Source organism: Canis aureus, chromosome 2, assembly GCF_053574225.1.
Source record: "Canis aureus isolate CA01 chromosome 2, VMU_Caureus_v.1.0, whole genome shotgun sequence".
Taxonomy (NCBI): Eukaryota; Metazoa; Chordata; class Mammalia; order Carnivora; family Canidae; genus Canis; species Canis aureus.
The window spans coordinates 55,408,447-55,429,178 of NC_135612.1; the positions used below are offsets into that span (position 1 = coordinate 55,408,447).

Sequence of the window (20,732 nt, forward strand, 5' to 3'; positions counted from 1 at the left end):
AGTCATGATAGTATTTCACAAATAAATTTACATATATTCTGGTTACTAAAAACATGCTTATTTTTTAAAAGTTCAGAAGATCTAGAGATGTTTAAAGAAACTGAAACAAAGAACTCTGGATATTACCTCTCAGATTTAACCACTGTTATAATTGGGTTCTTTCTTCAGTCACATGTATGAATCCAGTTTATATTTTTATAACTCAATGCTTTGTAAATTTTTAAAGACGTACTCATCTTGGCAAATTATTGATGCCAAAACAGGTTCATTCACTTTTAATGAATGCCTAGTACTTTGTTGTATGAACAGAGCATAATTTAATCAACTCTTGATGGACTTTTAGTTGTTTTTAATGGTGAAAATCAGAAAGCAGCGTTGCCTGGCTGGCTCAGTTGGTAGAGCATGTGACTCCTGACCTTGGGGTCATGAGTTTGAGCCTTGCTGGATGTAGAGATTACTTAAATAAGTAAAACACTTAAAAAAAGAAAGTAATGATATAGAATTATTTGGAAGACTGAACACACTGACTTATCTCACCTTCCTAACATTTCATTAAAACAACACTTAAGAGATAAAAGGAGACATAAAGATCAAGACAAGAGAATGGAAAAAAGGACCATCAGTGGATCAGAGATTTCAAAACCACTCGCCAAGACAGGAAGCTGATGAGGAATGACGAGCTAAGGGGAAGTAGTAGAAACTGGGGAGGGTGAGAGATAAAACCAAGGAAAAAACCAATGTACTCTACATATTGCTAGAAAAGTCTAGAACCAGGAACCTCAGAGTGCTGGGATAAGAGGCAGAGCCAAGAAACTACACATGAAAGAGGTGTCCCTCATTCTAATCCAGCACACAGAGCACTTCACAGCCAAGATCTACCCCCAGGGTGGGAGGAGGAACAGGATAACACCCAGAGCTTCCCAATAACACATACACACAGAAAACACTGAAATGTTATTCTGTATATAAATTTAATGGCTCCATAGAAAATACCCTGCATTCTGCTACTTAGGGCAAAATGTCAGCACTCCTGCCCTATCATCTTAGCAGATGATAAGTGTCACCTAAGTACAGAGACATGATAATCCATTTAGTACCTCATTCTTAAAAATGAACAATCAAGACCCGCAGACATTTGAGGAAGTTTATAGGATGAAAAGATAGAAATAACATCTTCCAGTAGAAAGATTAAAAAATAAATAAATAAACAAGAAACTATACTGTGAAAAAAAGAATCCAGGGAACATGAGAAAATGCAGACATTGAAGAAATTTCACTCTTAACCCAATAACAGGATGCTCTAAAAGAGTAACAAGGAACAACAACTCCTGAAAGTTAAGAGTAGGGCTGAAATTAAGTTGATGGAAGGGCATGGAGATCAAAACTGAAGCAATCTTCAACTAAATAGCTGAACACACAAATGGAAAAATAGACAAGGGACAGAAAAATCAATCAGAAAGTTCAACTTTGAATTAACAGAAATTCCAGGAAGAACATAAATAATAAAAGTGAGGAAACTAGAGAATTTCTCACAGTTGGAGGGCAAGAGCCTTCAGACTGAAAGGCCTTACTGACCACTGGGAATTTGGTACTAGAAAGTGGATCTCAGTGCATGCTGGGGGAAGCTAATGCGGTGCTGCTGCTATGAAGACAGTTGGGTGGTCCCTCCAAATATTAAACATATAAATATTAAACACTAAACTAAATATTAAAATATTTAAGCTAACATTAAATATTAAACATACAACTACTACATGCCCCATCAGTATCACTCCTAGGTATTATCCCAAAAGGTCTGAAACAGGCATCTGAACGAAAACTTGTACATTAAAGTTCATAGCAGCACTATTCACAATAGCCAAAGGGTAGAAAGGACTCGAATGCCTATCAACTGATAGATATATCTATATAATGGAGTATCATTTGGCCATAAAAAGGAATGAAGCACTCATAGATGTTACTACATGAATGAACCCTGAAAAAATTGTCCTCAGAAGCCAGTGACACAAGAACACACATAGCGCTCAATTTATTTTTTTTATTTTTATTTTTTTGATATAGCGCTCAATTTACATGAAGTGTCCAGAAGATGCAAATCTCTAGCAACAGAATCTTTTGTCTACAAAATATTCTGATCAGCAGTTGCTTTGGTTGTGAGGAATGGGGATGACAGGTAAAGGACATGGAGCTTCTTTTTGTGGAGATGAAAAGGTTCTACACCTAACAGTGGTAATGGTTGTACATATCTGTGAATATGCTGAAAACCACTGAATCATACACTTTTAAGTGGGTAAGCTGTACAGTATATTAATTATATCCCAATAAAGTTTTTTTAAAGGAGGGATTAATCAATTCAAATGCCTAAAAGAAATCTAGAGATAAGTATTCTTTGGATGGGGCTCAGAAGACAAAACAAGAAAATGTGTATTAGGTGAGGAAGCAATGAGGATGAGAGAGAGAGATGCAGCATCTGGGCACAGAAGGAAAAGGAGCCTTGCATGGAAGACCACTTCTTCCCTCTGATAGGGTGGAGGAAGGGTACGTGTTGAAGAAAGGTAGATAGCAGGTGTTCTACTGAAAACCCAGGGGATGCAGAGGCTGCCTCTCGCGGTTAGGTGAGAGCCAAGGAGGCACTTGTAGGGAATCACATTCTTCAACATCACTGCAACACAGGACACAGCATTCAGGTGACTTGCTGGAGTGTTCTTCCAAAGCACTGGCAGCAAGCACCTCCTGTCAAACTGGGTCTCCTTTCTCTCGTCTCCAATGCCCCTATGTTTGCACAAGTGCCACAGATTCATTTAAAAAACATCTTCACACACCAAGCATCCAGGTCTTGTTCCCAGTATTCCTCACAAGGGAAACCTTTTACTCATTCAGGTGTCACTCTTGTTCTTAGATTCAACTTAGCACCGAGAGAAATCAGATCTGACCACGGATTAAAATTTATATGGAACAAATTACAGGGACACTTTCCACAAAGCTCACAGAGTAATGAGAGAAGTATTTCTGGGTTTCTGCTCTGCTATCTATAAAGCAAGTCTTCCAACCTTGATCCCAAGGCATCTCTCACAATCCCAAAGTCTATCAGTTATAGAGGAGGAAAAAAGGGAGATGTACCACAGGAACCAAATCTGACCATTTGATTAGGGAAGGAGGCAGGGAAGTGGAAGGAGAAAAGCTGGGGATGTGAGGTAAGCAGCACTGCTCCTAACCTGGCGCCTCTTCAGTGGGAAACTGTGAACAGGGCCCATGTACTTTTGGTCCTGGAAACCCCTCTTCCAACTGGCTATTGTTGGGAGAACCCAGCAACTAATAGGAATGGAGATGTTTTGCTTCCAGTTCTCAAGCTTTCCTGTGTTCACCCTCTGACCTACTGGCTGCGAGTAAAAAGAATACCTTTCTCCCCTCCACTGCAAGAGCCTTGGCAGGACCTCTGACCACATTAGCTTCTGACAACTCAGAGCTAGGCGGGCAGCACAGAGGCAGGATGTGAGGAGGCAGGCTGATTTCTGGCAGGAAAAAAAGGAAAGCAAGGAGATAGTGGGCCTGGGTTTTAGTCACCTCAGAACCATTCATAGGACACCTGAAATACTTATATAAAGAAAATAATCTTCGCTAATGCAAAATCTAATCCATGACTTCTTGCAGATCTGCTTCTGATTTCTCAGAATAAAATTAATGATATTTGACAATAGTGATCACAGTATTGTGAACTGTTTAACATCATATGAAAGTTTTTTTGTTTTTGTTTTTCTTTCTTTTTTGCAACATAGAACTATCCAAGCTCTAGGCCTCCATGCATCTGCAAGTCTCCTCAGCGTATCACCTGGCTTCTGCATCATTATTGCTAAACTTTCCAGGTGAAAAACTAAACCCAGATTGCTCACTCATTAGATCTATATTTTTTTCTTTTACTAGAAATGAAACTTAAAGTAATATAACAGATAAGAGGGAGGCTATGAGAAACCAGACAGACGTAAACAAAATAAGGAATGGTATCCTTAACATCAGATAAGGGGATATTGGTCAGACATAAGTTAGCATTAAACAGGATAAAAAGGAACTTGCAAAGAACACAGGGCATAGTCTTGGGTGGACCACTGATGTAGCAGTTGAATACATAAAGGAAATCTTTTAGAAATGCAAGAAAAACTTGTTTAAAAATACATTTAAGTTGGAAATTTTAATCACATCTCTTCTAGAATTAAACTGATCTAGGAAATATATCAGACAATTGAACTCTAAAATCAATAAACTTGAACACTAAAACCAGTAAACTTGATGGAACAGAGGCATAGAACTTTTTAATTCCAAGTGGAAAATACACATATTTTGATACCTGTAATCATTGATTATGTACTGGCCAAAGAAGTAATGCTTGGTTAAAAACTACAGAGGCTAATTCTGTCTAATGATAAAACTGGAAAATAATACAAACATGATTACCATCAAGCTGTGCACTTGAGGGATCCCTGGGTGGCGCAGCAGTTTGGCGCCTGCCTTTGACCCAGGGCACGATCCTGGAGACCCGGGATCGAATCCCACGTCGGGCTCCCGGTGCATGGAGCCTGCTTCTCCCTCTGCCTATGTCTCTGCCTCTCTCTCTCTCTCTCTCTGTGGCTATCATAAATTAAAAATTAAAAAAAAAGCTGTGCACTTGAACTTACAAGAGTGATGAATGTCAATACGTCTCTCAAAAAAAAACTGAGCAAAGAAAATAATTAAAAAACATAACTATTTTAAAAAATTATATCTGATCCTGGAAACTCTTAGATCAAAGAGAAAAAATGACAAAATGACAACATACGTAGAAAGCAATGAAAAAGAGAACACTTTATACCAAAAGCTATGTAACATAAACACAAGTTGTATTCAGAGGCAAATTACTGCCTTAAAATGTCTTCATCAAAAGTGAAAGATTAAAAATAAAAGCATCTGGGCAGCCCAGGCGGCTCAGCGGTCTAGCGCCACCTTCAGTCCAGGGCCTGATCCTGGAGACCGGGATTGAATCCCACCTCGCTCTCCCTGCAGGGAGCCTGCTTCTCCCTTTGCTTGTGTCTCTACCTCTCTCTCTGTCTCTCATGAATAAATAAATAATATCTTAAAAAAATAATAAAAAGTACTTAAAAAATAAAGGCTCTCAGATTAATATTAAGAAATTAGAAAAGAACAAAAGAGAGTAGGAAAAGGAATGATCATCAAAACTCAAATTGGAAAACAAAATAGTAAGAGCAGAAAAACTCCAAAGTTGGTTCTATGAAGCATTCAACAAAAGAGACAAATCCTCTATGAGCTTGATTTGAGAAAAAAAGAAAATAAAAATGTGTAAGGTTAGGAATGAGAAAGTAAACAACTGACATGCAGATCAGATTTTAAGAATCACAAGAGGGATGCCTGGGTGGGCTCAGCGGTTGAGCGGTTGAGCGTCTGCCCAAGGCGTGATCCTGGAGTCCCCGGATCCAGTCCCACATCGGGCTCCCTGCATGGAGCCTGCCTCTCATGAATAAATAAATAAAAATTAAAAAAATAAAAGAATCACAAGATAATTCATAGACAATACAATGGACAACTAATTTGGAAAACCTATTGAAAATGGATGACTTCTAAGCAAAGTATAAACTATAGCTGATCCCCCACAAAAGAGTTGACTTTTTAAGTGATCACAGAGGAGAGTGGACACATCATTTAAAATCCACCATATAATACTGCATCATATAACAGAGTTTCACAAATGATTTCTCTAGTTGACCTTAAAAGAGCAAATAATTCTAAAGTCACTTAAATTATTTCAGATAATTAGTAAAATAAGAAATGTTCCCTAAAGTTATTTTAAGGGATCTAGCATAATTTTAAGTACCAACATATGATTAATACAGTACCGAAAAACCTCCTCTATATATCAGTCTAATAAGAGATACATTCTAAATAAAATACCAATAAATGGCACCCAAGAATGTATCAAAAGAATACAATACTTAGACCAAAGAGAATTACTTGGAGATCCTATCAGTATTTTTTTAAAGATTTTATTTACTTATTCATGATAGAGAGAGAGAGAGAGAGAGAGAGAGGCAGAGACACAGGCAGAGGGAGAAGCAGGCTCCATGCAGGGAGCCTGACATGGGACTCGATCCCGGGACTCCAGGACCACCCCCTGGGCCAAAGGCAGGCACTGAACTGCTGAGCCACCCAGGGATCCCCCGATCAGTATTTTAATACGCACTGTATGAAGACTGTTTCTTAATTTATGATACACTGATATATCTAAAACACTGAATTTCCCATACCAGAACATAAAATCTCCACTTATTTATCTTTATCCTTAATGTCTTTTCATAATACTTATTTCTCATAAAAAGCCTCTTTTGTGCAGTACATTCATATTTGGTTATTTTTCCCCCCTACTTTATAACTGGCATATAAGAAAAACTTGAGTTTCTGTATGTAATTTATTTGGCCACCTTGCTGAACCACTTAATTAGTTCTAGTAATTTGTAATTTCATTCTTTTCCACTTTCTAGAAATAAAATCACATCATCTAAAAATAGTACCTTCACTTTTCCTAACATTTTGTCCCATTCTTGTTTTTATTGTTCCGGCTAGAAATGCTAGCACAGTGTTTAATATTAGTGAAGGTAAATATTCCATTTCTTCCTGAGTTTAATGGAATGTTTCTACTGTTTTATCATTAAGTATGAAATTCACTATCATTTCTTTTAAGTGCCTTTTATCAAGTTGCTATTTGTCTATTCTCATTCTGTTAAGTGTTTTCAAAGGAGGTATTGAATATTTTCAAAAAACACTTTTATCAATTGAAATGATCATATAGATTTAAACTACTAAAACTGATTTATAGAAACAGGCTTTCTAATGTTAAATCATTTCTGGGATAAAACCTTTTTTGTTCTAGATGGAAGGCACGATTGACTTTACTAATACTTTATTACAGGGCTTTGTATTTATGAGAGTTTGGTAGCTTTTTCTTCTTGTGCTATCTTTGTCAGTTTCAGCATCACAGGATGCAAACATTATAAAATGAGTTGCAGAACTCTCCTTGATGGCAGGGCTCCAGGAATAAGGGACAGCAAGAGCAGAGACACCAGGATGAAAAATAGCAAGATATGCTCAGAGAAAAGGACTTAAGACTTCTTAAAATGGACTAAGTAACACAAAGTATATTTGACTCACGATGCTAATTAATCTTCAAAGCACAGCTCCTCTGCCAAAAACACTTTGATTTACTACTTATTTTATTTATTTATTTTTTTTAATTTTTATTTATTTATGATAGTCACACAGAGAGAAAGAGAGGCAGAGACACAGGCAGAGGGAGAAGCAGGCTCCATGCACCAGGAGCCCGATGTGGGACTCAATCCCGGGACTCCAGGACCACACCCTGAGCTGAAGGCAGGTGTTAAACCGCTGAGCCACCCAAGGATCCCCCTTCTCCTTCTTTTAAAAAGATGTTATTTATTTATTCACCAGAGACACACAGAGAGAACCAGACACAGGCAGAGGGAGAAGCAGGAGCCCGATGTGGAACTTGATCCCAGGACCCTGGGATGGCAATCCGAGCCCAAGGCAGATGCTCAACCACCAAGCCACCCAGGTGCCCCATGGCCTGCCAACTTCTTTTTTTTTTTTTAACATTATTTATTTATTTATTCATGACAGACACACACACAGAGAGAGAGAGAGAGAGAGGCAGAGACACAGGCAGAGGGAGAAGCAGGCTCCATGCAGGGAGCCCGACATGGGACTCGATCCTGCGTCTCCAGGATCACACCCCAGGCTGAAGGCGGCACTAAACCGCTGAGCCACCGGGGCTGCCCAGCCTGCCAACTTCTTAAGGCTGACAGCTACATGAGGTTGGCCAGTGTCACCCCCCCAAAATTCAGGTCCTTCCCAGAACCTTAGAATGTGACTTGATCTGGAAACATGGTCATTGCAAATGTAATTAGGTAAGACCAGGTTATACCACAGTAGGGTGGTCCTTTGTCTAAGAGGACTTTGTCCTTTTAAAGAAACAGAGACTGGGCATCTGGGTGGCTCAGTTCATTCAACACTCAACTCTTGATTTTGGCTCAGGTCAGGATCTCAGGGTTATGAGATGGAGCCCTGCACTGGGCTCCACACTCAGTAGGCCATCTGCTTGAGATTCTCTCTTCCCCTCACCCTACTCCGCTCCTCCCTCATCCCCCACCACTCTTGTGAACACGCTCTCTCACACACAAAAAAAATCTTAAAAATAAAGAAACAGAGACAGAAACACAGAAAAAACATCGTATTGGAACAGTTAAAAGATCCGAGCAATGGGGCAGCCCCAGTGGCTCAGCGGTTTGGCGCCTGCCTTCAGCCCAGGGCCTGATCCTGGAGACCTGGGATCGAGTCCCACGTCAGGCTCCCTGCGTGGAACCTGCTCCTCCCTCTGCCTGTGTTTCTGCCTCTCTCTCTCTGTATCTCATGAATAAATAAATAACATCTTAAAAAAAAAAAAAAGATCTGAGCGATGCAGTTAACAAGCCAAAGAACTCCTGGGATGTCTGGTCACCACCAGGAACTGGGAAAAGGCAAGGAAGCATTTTACCCAGCATTTCAGGGTAAACATGATCCTGCTGACATCTTCATTTCGGACTTCTGGGTTCCAGAACTGTAAGAGAGCAAACACGCTGCTCTAAGCCACCCAATTAGTGATACTTCGATAGGGCAGCCCTAGGAAACTAAAACAATGGCAATTTTAATTTGGAATTTATCATCCCAACCCCAACAGCGCCGTGTCCCCAGCCCAGTTCCTGACGCGGGCTTCCGGAAGCAGCAGCAGGAATCCACAGACGTTTATGAGCTCCGGCCATGAGACGACGGACTGACAGCCAATGCTAAGTGGTCACCATCACGATGCAAGGTAGGCGGCCACGCAGGTAAACTGAGGTCGGAAAGTAAGTAAAACACGGGGCAGCTGGCTGGGGAAGGGCCTCGAACGGACGCTCAGGGAGGAACGGCGGGGTTCTTGAGGAGATGGGAGTCTCGGAGCAGCTCTCCCAGGCCCCGCTGTACAGCTCAGCCCCCTCCCATTCCCCACCGCAGACCCAGCAGTAGCGACCGGGGCCCGTTCAGGAGCCTCTCCTGTCCACCTACCACATCACTCACGCGCGTCCGCGGGCGCATCCGTGGTACGTCAGCGCGTCCCGCTGAGTTACGGTGACGCGTGGGAGGAGGGACTTCCCCTCCACTCCCGGAAACCGGAAAAGGCTCTTTCCCACCGGAAGGAGAGAGAAGGTGCTGCCCCGCGCCCCCACGAGGGAGGGCTAGGTGCGTCTGTACCGTAGTGTGAGGCGGTTCTGTGGCCACCGGCCGGGCGGGCTACATCGGCCCTCTAGTAGGCAGACTGGCTGGTGTGTCGGGGGAGTTTGGTGGGGAGCCGGCGTAGAGGTGAGAGGTCGGCGTATCTGTCGCGGGGTCCGCGACACCAACGTGCTGGGGCTCGTTCTTGGTGCTCAGCTTTCTTGACTTCGTTTGAAGAAAAACAAGCGCGGTGGTTCACGGAGCTGCGGTGGGGGTATATGCGGAAAGGAGAAGTACCCGCTCAGCGTGAGGTTTAAGGAGGAATAATGCAGCAGGTGACTTTCACAGAAGTGGTGGCCTGGGTCGCCCAGGGCTGCGACGCCAGGGCCGGTAAGAATCGGACGGTCTGAATCGGTGGCTCCTGCTTGAGGCAGCGGCACCTGTTGCGTTAATGTGGAAACATGCCCGGCCGGCTGGTCATTTTTAAGCTTCCTGAATCCGCCGGGGAGGTCATTCGGTGTCAGAGGAGGAAGAGCCATCTGGGCCCTCCCCACCTCGGTTCAGTTTAAATTGAAGGCATATAGTGAGAGGAGGCGGGCTGAAAGGTCGCCGAGCCGGTCAGTGACAGAGGCAGGACTAGGGGTGAGATTTCTTCGTTTCCAGCCTAGACTTCTGTCCTCCACATCTTTTTTTTTTTTTTTTTTCCTTAAGATTTTATCTATTCTTGAGAGAGGCAGAGACACAGGCAGAGGGAGAAGCAGGCTCCATGCGGGGAGCCTGATGCGGGACTCGATCTTGGGACTCAGGGATCACGCCCCCCGGGCCAAAGGCAGGAGCTAAACCCCTGAGCCACTCAGGGATCCCCTCCAAAGAGCTTTTTATGTGAGAGATATATAGATAGCTCTATCTATATATCAGTATTTTTAGTGTTGGAGATTAAAACTGAGACAGGTTTTAAACACAAGAATATACAAGCATATACTGTTGTCAGAGTTATGAATGTCCTCACATGCATGTAGCCTCTGGTTAAACTCTGCTCTGTAGGTTCGTGGAATAAGAGTGAAAGGGCAAATAATGTCTCAGTATTATCATGAAAGTAGTTGTGACCTGACTAAGCCTCTAAAAGGGTCTCAGGGGCCCCCACAAGAACCACACCCAACAGAACAACTGCTCTGGGCAAATGGTCCAAAGAAATCTGAGATGATGTAGACATGATTGCAATTGCAAGTGGTGGTGACACGAGCAGAAGTATTACCTTAAAAATGCAGTAACAAGAAAGGATCTTTTATTTCCAGGACATGTATAATTCCAGGCACGAGGAACACATTATCCATTTTGTGTTCTTTTCATCTCATTGATTTGTATAGTGCTTCAGACAGTGGTTCAGACTAACTTCTAGAGAGTCAGGGCTAAGGAGAGACTCCACCCATTGAGTGGATTTGGACATGCACAGGCTGTAGGCAGTTTCTACACCACTCATTCCCCTGGCCATTTAACTCTTGCTCACCTTCACCACCTGGGACCACAGCAGGTTACAGTCTGCACCTCTCATCTCTCACTTCCAGAACTCGAGACTTCAGTGGATTAGTAACTGCACAGAAATGTACTCACTAATGAATTCAATAATTATTACAGAAGTAGGTAATGTTGAAAGTGCCTTTTACTTGACAGAAATCCTTGGTAGATAGTTATATGTGGTTATTTTGGAGAGATTGGCTTGAGATTCTTTAAGGGCTGGGAACGTAGTTTTCCAATAATGAAATAATTTTAAAATAATGAAACCTAGGATCTGAAAATTCTGTCAGCTTTTTAGGAAGGGATGAGATTTCAAGAATGAGAGGTGCCTCATTTGTAGGATTTTGTAGGATTTTCATCTATGTAGGATTTTCACCCTATACCTGATACAGAGAAGTTTGGCTATAATTTTCTGGGGGTGAGCAAGTCTCTCCCGTAAAATGATTTTTAAAAGACACTTGACATTTGAGAAGGTTTAGCCTGTGGTTTTTATAAGTCCCTGGGGTTATCATTACCTTTTCAGTATATCATTTCTCCATGAAAGTCTTAGATTCTAAGACCGTAGAGAGTCATGGTGTGGTGTGCTTTCAGATCAGGCTTTGAAGGCCCTAACTTCCACTTATCAGCTTTACTGATGTTTCAGAACATTTAAAACATGTATGTTGTAGACTTTGGGCTCTTAAGAATAGTCAAAACTATAATATTAAATGTGAGTGTTAGAGATCTCTTGCAGTGATGGGAAGGAAGCATCCTAAACCACATACATCTTCCTCACATCAGATAAGCCCCCTCCCAAGCTTCCCAAGTTAGAAGTCACTGTTATTAAATGGGGTTGTGTGGGTAAGATCCTTCAGGTGTATTGGGACAGAAGAAAGGTTGAGAATCACACTGTATTTTTTGTCTCCTCCCCACCCATCACCTGCAATTTGAAAGTGCTTTGCTTTCTGATGAAGAGATTTTCTTTTAATTTGGAAGACAATTGGATGTCTCTTACCTCTTTTCAGGTTTATGAGCTCTTCTGAAAGCAGAATGCCATTGCTTCCGTGTTCTGATCATTCAGAGATTAGGAAGATACAGTTCCTGCCTTTCATTTTTGTCAAGTGGAGCAGACATAGGTCAGTAGTTACAGTGTGCCACTCAGAGGTGAGTGTGGCACTGACCTCAGCCTGGGAGGGGAGGAATTAGGTGGGCAAGAAAGGGTACGTCCGATCCAGGTGCCTAGGGATCTGTGGCTTTTTTGTAAATTGTAGATTTTACAAAGATAGTATCAAGCAAGTATGTTACACCTTTCTTCAGAGGTCTGTCCTTACTTTTGGATGGTGCTTCTCTTGTTTTCCTTCTCCTTGTCCATCTCCCCCTTGGTTGGACAAGGGATATATAATTGGTTGGGTGTTTGGGATATAAAAGAAGTCAGAGGGTAGGAAACTTTGAGTGGCAGAGTAACATGACAAGTTTACCAAGAAGTAATGAATGTACTCAGGAAATCCACCTCTAAAAACTAAGTTCCTTTGTTGAAATGCACAGCTGGGAAACCTCAGTTTTGTTGACTGAGTGCTTTCCCAGTGAATGGATTATAGTCTTGTCTCCAAACCAGTCTTTTTTAATTTAAGGGTATCTCTTAAGCCTAGGAATGAGCATGGAGGAACAACAAAATTAGAATCCGAGTTCCTATTACAAAAGCATTTTTATTGGCTCTATCTGCGTGGGTGCATGTTGTTTGAGCTGCATGCTGTATAGTTGAATTGCCACAATTCAAATCAATGATAGTTTAATTCCACCGGGATTTGATTAAGATGGAAATGGAGCAGAAAAACCTGATCTGTCAAAGTCTGGGAGAATGAAGAGAAAGCAATCCGTGAATGTGGCATAATTTTTTCCTGGGATTGAGGGTAGCAGGAAACAAGCAGTGAAGTAGTGGGACATGATATATGTGACAAGAACTACCACCTGTGCAGTAGCAACTCTAAAGTAATTCCTAACTTGGGGCATTGTACCCAGCTCATTGTCATGCTCCTTCTAGGAGACTTGCTGACAGAGAAGATGCTGACTGGTTGGAGTCTTCTTCCCAAATCACCAACTCTCATCTTACACTTAGATTCCTTAACCATTGTTTGCAGTGAAGCATGTGTATGTAAGAGTTCAAATCTCTGAAAACTTGAAAAGTAATCAATTACCTAAAAGTAGTCCATTACTATTCCTTTCATGTCTCAACACACTACAGGACAGTGTGTCTTAAAAACTGGACTTGGTTGTCTGGAGACTAAGAAAACAGAGTCCTTGAAGTCAAGCCAACTCTGCTATTAGCCTCCTAAAGGAAAAGGTAGATAGAACAGGTCTTGTTAGCAAAATAAATTCAAGACCTACTTAATCTACCAACAGCAATTACATACTTTGCATTGGAAAATAGGAACAGTAAATTAAGAGATTGGAAAGGGTGGGAGAAGGTAGTGAACCCATGAGACTCTCATTGTACTGGTGGGAAGGTGACTGGAAATTGGAGAAGTTGTTCAAGAAGTGGAGGACAGGTCCTCTCCTGGAGCGCAGCCTTCAGAGGGTTTTCTGGTTAGATGAGCCTCCTTGGACAGAGACCAGCACAGTCCCGTTTACAGAATGCTGTGTCACAGTGAACTGTGCTCCAGAGCAACTGCCAGCGTGTGAGCCATGTGAGTTAGGATTCTGACAAATACTGGAGGATGAGAAGTCTTAAAGAAAAGGCCTTGGTACCCATGTAATCTCTCTGCTTTATACTGATCACCAAGCATGTGCTTCTGAAATATTTTATTGGATGTGTACAAGTGATTGCATATCATTGTCTGAACCAGCAGGAAGTCAACTATTAAACATACACTTTTCCAAAAAAGGCAATTTAATTTTACCAGGAACCAATGTCATCTTATATCTCAAGTCTCCAAACCAACTTTCCAGTCCCTTCACCAGGTGTCTTAAAATCTGACTATTCTGAATTACTAAGCCCATGTTAGTTTACACTAGGATTCTGTGGTTATTCTCCATATTCTTGTTCCCCTTTATTGAGGGAAGCCTAAGCTTATGTTAATAACTTGCTCAAGGGTTATAAAGTGATACAGGTAGGAACAGATTGACATGTTTTAACTGCAGAGCCAGGGATTGCAGCTATAATGATCTGACTTTTAAAAATAGTTTTTTTTGTTTTGTCTTTTAACAGATTTATCGGCAGGTTGCTGGTGAACATGGCCTTGAGGTAAATCCTGCCCCTTGTTGAAATTTAATTTCAGTAGATTATTCATGGTATTTTAGGAATTGGAATATTTTACAGAAAACGTTTTGTTTGGTTCTGTTCTAGACTTGTTTTTTTTTCTTCTTGTAGAAGAAACATGTTTAATCAAAAGTTCTTTATGCAGAATAATTGTGATGCTTTAAGCTGGTCATCTGCCTTAAGTGGATCTTAAATGTTAATGGTCAGTGGCAATTCTAGATTATTTTTTTCTTGGTCAAATAAAAATGTCACTTAAACCTTATAGGTGTTAAGTTTTTATCATTTTATTCATGTTCGTATTACATGTGAAATATTCCATAAAGCCTGTTAGAATCCTGAATTCAGGCTTGCCTATGATATCCTACTTCCTACCTGGCAGTTTCTATGTTGGTAGCTGAGAACAGTTTTGAATACACACATGTGTCTATAACTTGAACTATCTCTGTGCTTCATTGGCTATACTTTCCTTATTTCTGGGTAGTGATCCAGCTTGGCAGGGCAGTCGTGTGTGTACACATAAGGAGCTGTGAGATCATCAAGGTGACTTGTTAATTCAAGTATCTGAGCTGCTGTTAATATCAATAGGCAGAGCAGTGGTTGGATGAAGAAGATACTAATTTAGTCTATATGTGGTGTGTACCTGTTTGTGACATGTTAGCCATTAGGGGTTGAATGATGAATAAAACACTGCCTGCCTTCATGGAATTGGGCCTGGTAGAGGTCATTTCAAAGTTTAAGTGGGGTAAGTCCTCGGAACGGGGTGTTCAGAGTGCTCATTGCAGTGCCGTTAACTGCCGGGAAGATAGGAGAGGGGAAGGCACATCTGGTTAGGTGGTGCTGGTCCATGGCTTCCCTGGTTCTGGTTGGGGACAGCTCCCTGCCTCCTCAAGTCTGTTACTGGTGCTAGTGACATGTTACAGATGTGCTGCAGCCATTAACACTTATGCATCTTTTCCCTTCCTTTCCACTGCCCCTCATCCCGAGCTCTGAAGGCCTTGGAGATTCAGGTAACTTTGCATATAAACAATAGATGTGTACAATATGACAACTTGAAAGACCTCTGGGTTCATGTTGGCTGAGCTCTCGTTTTACAGCCGGGCCTAGTAATGACCAGCCTATCTCACACAGGCGGCAGTGCACAGGACTGGAATCCAGGTCAGGTGAGATAAGTGTCAGTGCACTAGTCTGCCAGGTGAGAATGTGAGCCATAAGTTGTGCTTGGTGCATGGTGCCTGAATGCCAAGTCCAACCAGTCGAGGGGTGAGTGGCTGAGAGGGGTAGGTACGGAAGTCGGGGATCAAAATGGTCTAATAGAAAGCAACATGCTTTGGCATTGCAATGCCATTATGTATCTTCAGACACCCAGGCTTTTCCAAAGAAAAACACGGATGCACAAAGCAGTAGAACTGACAGCTGAATGTGTATAGATGCTGAGAAATGTCCGCATTGAAAAATGACAATTTTGAATTTTCATAGTCTAACAGAATGCCAATCTTCCTGGGGGACACCGTTATTCTTATGTCTGGAGTCATCTTGTTATGCAGGAACTCATACTTATGCCTGAAAATTAAATGTTGATACAACAAAGTTTCAGAAATTCTGTCTGGATTATTTGCAGAACATTTCATATTAATTTTATTCATATACTCCTATGCTTATGTTATTTTTTTAACTGATTACCCTTTCCAAAATTATCTTTTCTAAAATTTGTCCTAAGAGACTTTTATTTTTTAACTCCATTTGTTTTCAAGCAATCTGTTAACCTAAAATACTTAGGTACAGTAACATAAATTCTTACTACATAAAAATTTGTATAGATATAGGTGTTTTGGAAATTTAGATTTTTAAGGTTCAGATGTATAAAACCTTTGTAATAAAGACATTTGAAACAGGCAGCCTCATGATCTTTCATGGAATAAAATGAGCCTCTTGGTAGAATCTGTGCACAAGCAAGCACTCACTAAGGCACCATTCTCAAACCTTCAGCCTTAGCAGGGCCCCCTGGGGGCCGTCTCCATTCACTGCAGTACCCTCTCGCCAGGCTCTGTGTCCTTTGTGCTTTGAAGAATGGCCTGAACTGAAACCAGCCACAGGAACTTCCTACCCCTGCTATGTGCAGACATTTGCAGAGCTCAGCAGCAGCACGCTGGTCCACATGCCTGGGAGGAGCACTTGGAATAGCCTTCAGTGCATCAGGCCAAGCCAGCCTGTCTCCAGCACGAGTCACCTCATCTTCCCCTCTGCTGCTCCTTTCCTTAACTAAGAAGCCACTCTTCCCTCTACCTCCTCCCACCACAGTAGAGTCAAGACTAAAGCAAGAAATACGAATCAGCTAAGATACCCAGCCCTCACCCTCCACTTGTAACTCGGTCCCTCTCTCATGTGTCTTTCGAAGATGGGACTGCAAGAAATTGCTCTGGCTCCAGTGCTCGGCTCTTGTCCTTTTTCATGCCATCTCATGTTCCCATCCTCTTCTGTCCTCTGACTTCCCACCCTTTCCACTATACACAGACCCCTACTCTTCCTTTATTCTCTCTCTTGTTTTCCTCTGCCATTCATTTTTCCTTTTATAGGAGAGGACACTTTGATTTTTAGTCTTATTTCAGGCAGGATCCAAATAAACCATTTGGCTCAGTGCCTGGTATTTGTATTCCTCAAACTGGGTCTGAGGCTCAGTAAAGTCCATTCTAATCCAGATATCTTACAGGGGGCAAGCTGGTCTTCCCACATACGTTTGGGCATGACAGATAGTGTTTAACCATGATGGAGGCTCATGAGCAGAGAACATCGGATCAAATGTTAATAGGATTCAGCAAGCCAACGAGGGTCAGAGGCCCCGTGGTAGAAGAGGTACTAGGAAAATAGGTTTTACAATTTTTGAGGTGAAGGGAGGTTGCAACGATGGCTTTCTAAGTCTGACAATGTCCACCCCACTGGGGGCCTCTTTTTGGAACTAGTCCATGCATAGAGGACAGAGTGCTTAGCAGCAGAAGCAAACTGGAATGAGCCATAACTATTTTAAGCCTCTGCCCACTTACAAAGATGGAATTGGGGCTTCAGATCAAACTATCCGTTTAATAACATAAGTTCAACATGAAAAACCAATTACTTAGTGGTTAAGAATGCTGTCCTTGGAGCCAGACTGCCTGGATTTGATTTTAAGCTCTGAAAACATTGGATAGATGACATGACTGTTATGAGGCATAGCTTTTTTTTTTTTAATGGGATAATAGAAGTAAATGGGCTAGTACACATTTAAGAGTGTGGAACAGTGCTTGGCACAGAACAAGCTCTCCGTGAATTTTAGCTATTTTAATCCGAAAGAAAAGTACCCAAAGCTGCTCTTTCTCTTCTCATCTGGACTTTACGGAGAAGGGTAAAGAGACCTGTAATACCCTAAAAAGATTTACGAAACGTACTGTAGGCCTTAATTATTGCTAGTGAAACCTCTTGATCTCTTCTTTCAAAACAAACTTTAATGCTGGGTATCCAGATTTTACTTTACCTTGATGATGCAAATCTGTGCCTCATGCACCAAGACAGGCAGTTTGCTCCCAGGTCGTCCTGTTTAGGGACATCTTCAAAGGCCACACCCACCGTGTAGTCCACACGCTCATCCACCTCCACCTCCCAGTAATGGCGCCCTCTGATTGGAATTAGATTCCCCATGACAGCAACACACCTGGGTTTAGAAAGTGGAAACATGTGCTTTGGGGTGACCCAAGCCTGGCTGTGCAGGTGAGTGATCCCAGTGGTTGGGGTCGGTAGGAGGTGGTCTATAAATGTGGAGGTAGGTGTTCTGAACCACCTCCCTTGTGAAGCGACACACCCTCAGTTCATGATGCTGATGATTACAAGAGGATTATTACCCTGCTGGTATGGAGGCAGGATAGAAAAGCCGCTGTGTGCATTTTTAAATGACTGGCCTTTGTAGTACAAAAATAAAAGTTTGGAATTACTTGTTGAAAAGGGTGGGGGGGTGGGCACCTGGCTGGCTCAGTCACTTAAGCATCTGCCTTCAGCTCAGGTCATCATCTCCGGGTCTTGGGACTGAGTCCTGCATCAGGCTCCCTGCTCAGCACAGAGTGCTTCTCCTCCCTCTGCCTCCCACCCCCGACCATATGTGCACTCGTGCTCTCTCTCAAATAAATAAAATCCTTAAAAAGGGGTGGGGGAAGGGATTGAAACCTCAAGGAACTCCGTATAGTCCAGGGAACCACGTGCTTGAAGTTCAGGACCTAGTCAGCACTGCTTGTGCTAGGACACTAGCATGGGGGGCAGTGAGGTGATGTATATCTTCCAGGCAGCTTCAAGCATAATACAGGGATTCACATCACAGGGGCAGACCCAAATGGAGCAAATGGCAAATTCCTCACAAATGATGCTACCAGGAACAATTAGGTTTACAAAGGTCAGAGTTCTGTTTTGTTTTACAACAATACAACATTCTTTAGAGAAAGGTTCTTGTTGGTAGTTGGACCACATCAGTATCTCCAAAATATTCCACCTCCGGCAGGAGACTCCTACATTAGCCAAACTCTGGCTCCCCAAATCCCATGGCAGATTTGTTTAGCTGTCATTAATACATGATGTCTACTCAAACCTCAAGCTCTTATTTAAAGAAAGGCAGACTGCAGACATGCAGTGCCTCATTTGGATGTGCCTGGAGTCTTGGAAGCTTGACTACATACATTCTCCTGCAAAAGGACCTTGAGAGTTTGGGGGGGGGGGGGTTCTCGAAGGTGAGTACAGCTACTCCTACACCCTTGACAGGGTGACCTTGACCTTGACTCCTACATCCTCTATCAGGGAAGGTCCTCTTCGACCCAGCCTGCAGCTTTGGGAGGCTCGCACAGGGGAGCAGCAGAGGAGCAAGGGGACTCCTGCCTCATCAGCCAGCTCAGCTGCACCAACCCTGGCAATCTGTAGGGTGACATGTTGCAACCAGATCACCCTCACGTACTCAGACCCCAAGTTCTGAAGGCCAAGCAAAGCTGTGGGAAGGAGGCTGCAAGTGAAGGAACTCCTCTGTAAAACGAAGCGTCTCTACCTCAAGCTCCAGACCCACATCTCCACTCCCTGCTGTCTCTTTCAGAATTTCCCAAACGGGACTACTCCATTCCTACCCCTCCCACTGACCACAAACACGTGGGTTATTTACCCCACTTGTTTTCTCCATTTTGGTTAATAGACTCATTATCCACCCAGTAACCCCCAGGCAGCAAACTAGGAGAGGAATAATGCAGTGTTACAAGTTTAGCTTCTAGTTTAATTCTGACCCCAACCCTTATCTGGCAGTGTGGGCACATCCTTGGGCACATTCCTTTACTTCTCTCTGCCTTAATTTTCTTATGTAAACCGGAGTGATCGTGGTTTGGACCTCAGAGGCTATTGTGGAAAGCACTTGAAACGAGTCTGTCACTTGATAAGCACTCCATAAATTACAATCCTGGACCCATCCCTCCCCTGCCCCTCCCTTAACCAGTTGGCCACTCTCCTTGCTGGTTTTATGCACTAAGGATCTACTGAGTCCATTGGCTCGGCTCATCTACCCTGTTACTGATTTTGTCAGGGCTGCCGCAGCCTCCCCTCTGGTCTCCTTGTCCTCTGTGCCCCACCCACTCTCCCCTACATCCCCAGTTCACACTTCACCGCGCAGTGTGATCCTTTTCAAATAAAAATCTGATCCTGTCACTTCCCCTACTTGAATTCTCCCCAACCTGAAGGGTAAGGTCCAAACTTGTTTCCATCTTTCCTGCCTCATCTTCCACCTCTTCTCATTATGGACCCTACACCATTGACACACTCAACTGCTCATCATGCTCCATACAGACGGTCTCTCTGGCTTCTGTCGTTGGTGTAAGACACTGGATCTGCCTCGTTGGCCTGGAGGACTACCATTTGTCCTTCCCCCTGCAGGAAGCCTTCCTCCTTGGGACTCCTACAATGCCCTGTCCATACTTCTACCTTATCTTCCATACGTGTGTCTTTGACATGTGTCTCCCCCGCTTGCCAGTCTGAGTCAGGTGGGCAGGGACAGCATCCTTTTCTCTTTGTCCCCAGCACACAGCATGGTGTTTCACAGGGCAACAGATACATCGGTAAAAAGATACTGAAATGGGACTAACTCTGCTTTACTGGACCCCAGAAAGCCAAGAACAGAACAATAGATGGTGAGCTCTCCCATATTTCAAGGTGAGGTGCTAGACCACGTATGTAGGACTCGGCAGCCAAAAACTGTTTTGCAACTTTTAGTGCAACACCAAAAGGGCTGGAGCTGAGGATGCTTGAGGCTCTGTCTGCACAGAGAGCTTTCCTATGGTTCACACACAGTGAAGGAGCAGTGGCCTGGTCAAAGGTGTGTGTTTTCAGGGGACCAGGTGTGAATGGAACCCACTGAGGACACCTGTCTCTATATTGTTCTCAAGAGGATCCTGCCAGAGAGTTTCCTGTGAGGTCCCAGGAGACCTTGGTAGAACTAGAGCTATAGCACTGGGTGCTGAAGTTGAGGGGTTGTGAGGGGCCTCGACGGGGAGGGGACTGCGTGAGACACATACCACCCTGGGACCAGCCAGGTACCAAGCAGGTTAAAAACAGGACAACAAGCCCAAAATGGAGTCCATTACGCTAAGCCCCATGTCACCAAACGGAGACAACTCAGTTATAGTTCAGCTCTCTCAGATATGGAATCTTAAAC

The 20,732-nt window shown here is 43.0% G+C and overlaps 3 protein-coding genes and 1 non-coding gene across 11 annotated transcripts in view; 2 read left to right on the plus strand and 2 right to left on the minus strand.

Annotated features, from left to right (window-relative positions):
• The window catches only part of LOC144298604 (uncharacterized), a 32,097-nt gene extending 22,301 nt beyond the window's left edge, over positions 1-9,796 (minus strand). Inside the window, exons 1-2 of one of the 4 annotated variants that reach the window (XM_077873739.1) lie at positions 9,139-9,796; positions 8,591-8,653 (exon numbers count right to left, since the gene is read on the minus strand). The gene's annotated coding sequence lies outside the window, so the exon portion shown is untranslated. The other 3 variants (XM_077873754.1, XM_077873746.1, XM_077873761.1) reach the window with 3 other exon arrangements.
• WHAMM (WASP homolog associated with actin, golgi membranes and microtubules) overlaps positions 9,190-20,732 on the plus strand; it is a 69,407-nt gene continuing 57,864 nt past the window's right edge. Inside the window, exons 1-3 of one of the 3 annotated variants that reach the window (XM_077873658.1) lie at positions 9,190-9,312; positions 11,805-11,943; positions 13,985-14,020. In XM_077873658.1, coding sequence (XP_077729784.1) covers positions 11,809-11,943; positions 13,985-14,020 — 171 coding nt within the window. In that variant the 5' untranslated portion in view covers positions 9,190-9,312; positions 11,805-11,808. The other 2 variants (XM_077873653.1, XM_077873666.1) reach the window with 2 other exon arrangements.
• On the plus strand, positions 13,054-13,181 carry LOC144304061 (small Cajal body-specific RNA 15). The gene has a single exon (XR_013371049.1).
• FSD2 (fibronectin type III and SPRY domain containing 2) overlaps positions 13,564-20,732 on the minus strand; it is a 42,750-nt gene continuing 35,581 nt past the window's right edge. For all 3 annotated transcript variants that reach the window (XM_077873687.1, XM_077873681.1, XM_077873692.1), the window contains exons 12-13: positions 17,541-17,717; positions 13,564-15,595 (exon numbers count right to left, since the gene is read on the minus strand). In XM_077873687.1, coding sequence (XP_077729813.1) covers positions 15,343-15,595; positions 17,541-17,717 — 430 coding nt within the window. In that variant the 3' untranslated portion in view covers positions 13,564-15,342. The remainder of the gene's footprint in view (positions 15,596-17,540; positions 17,718-20,732) is intronic.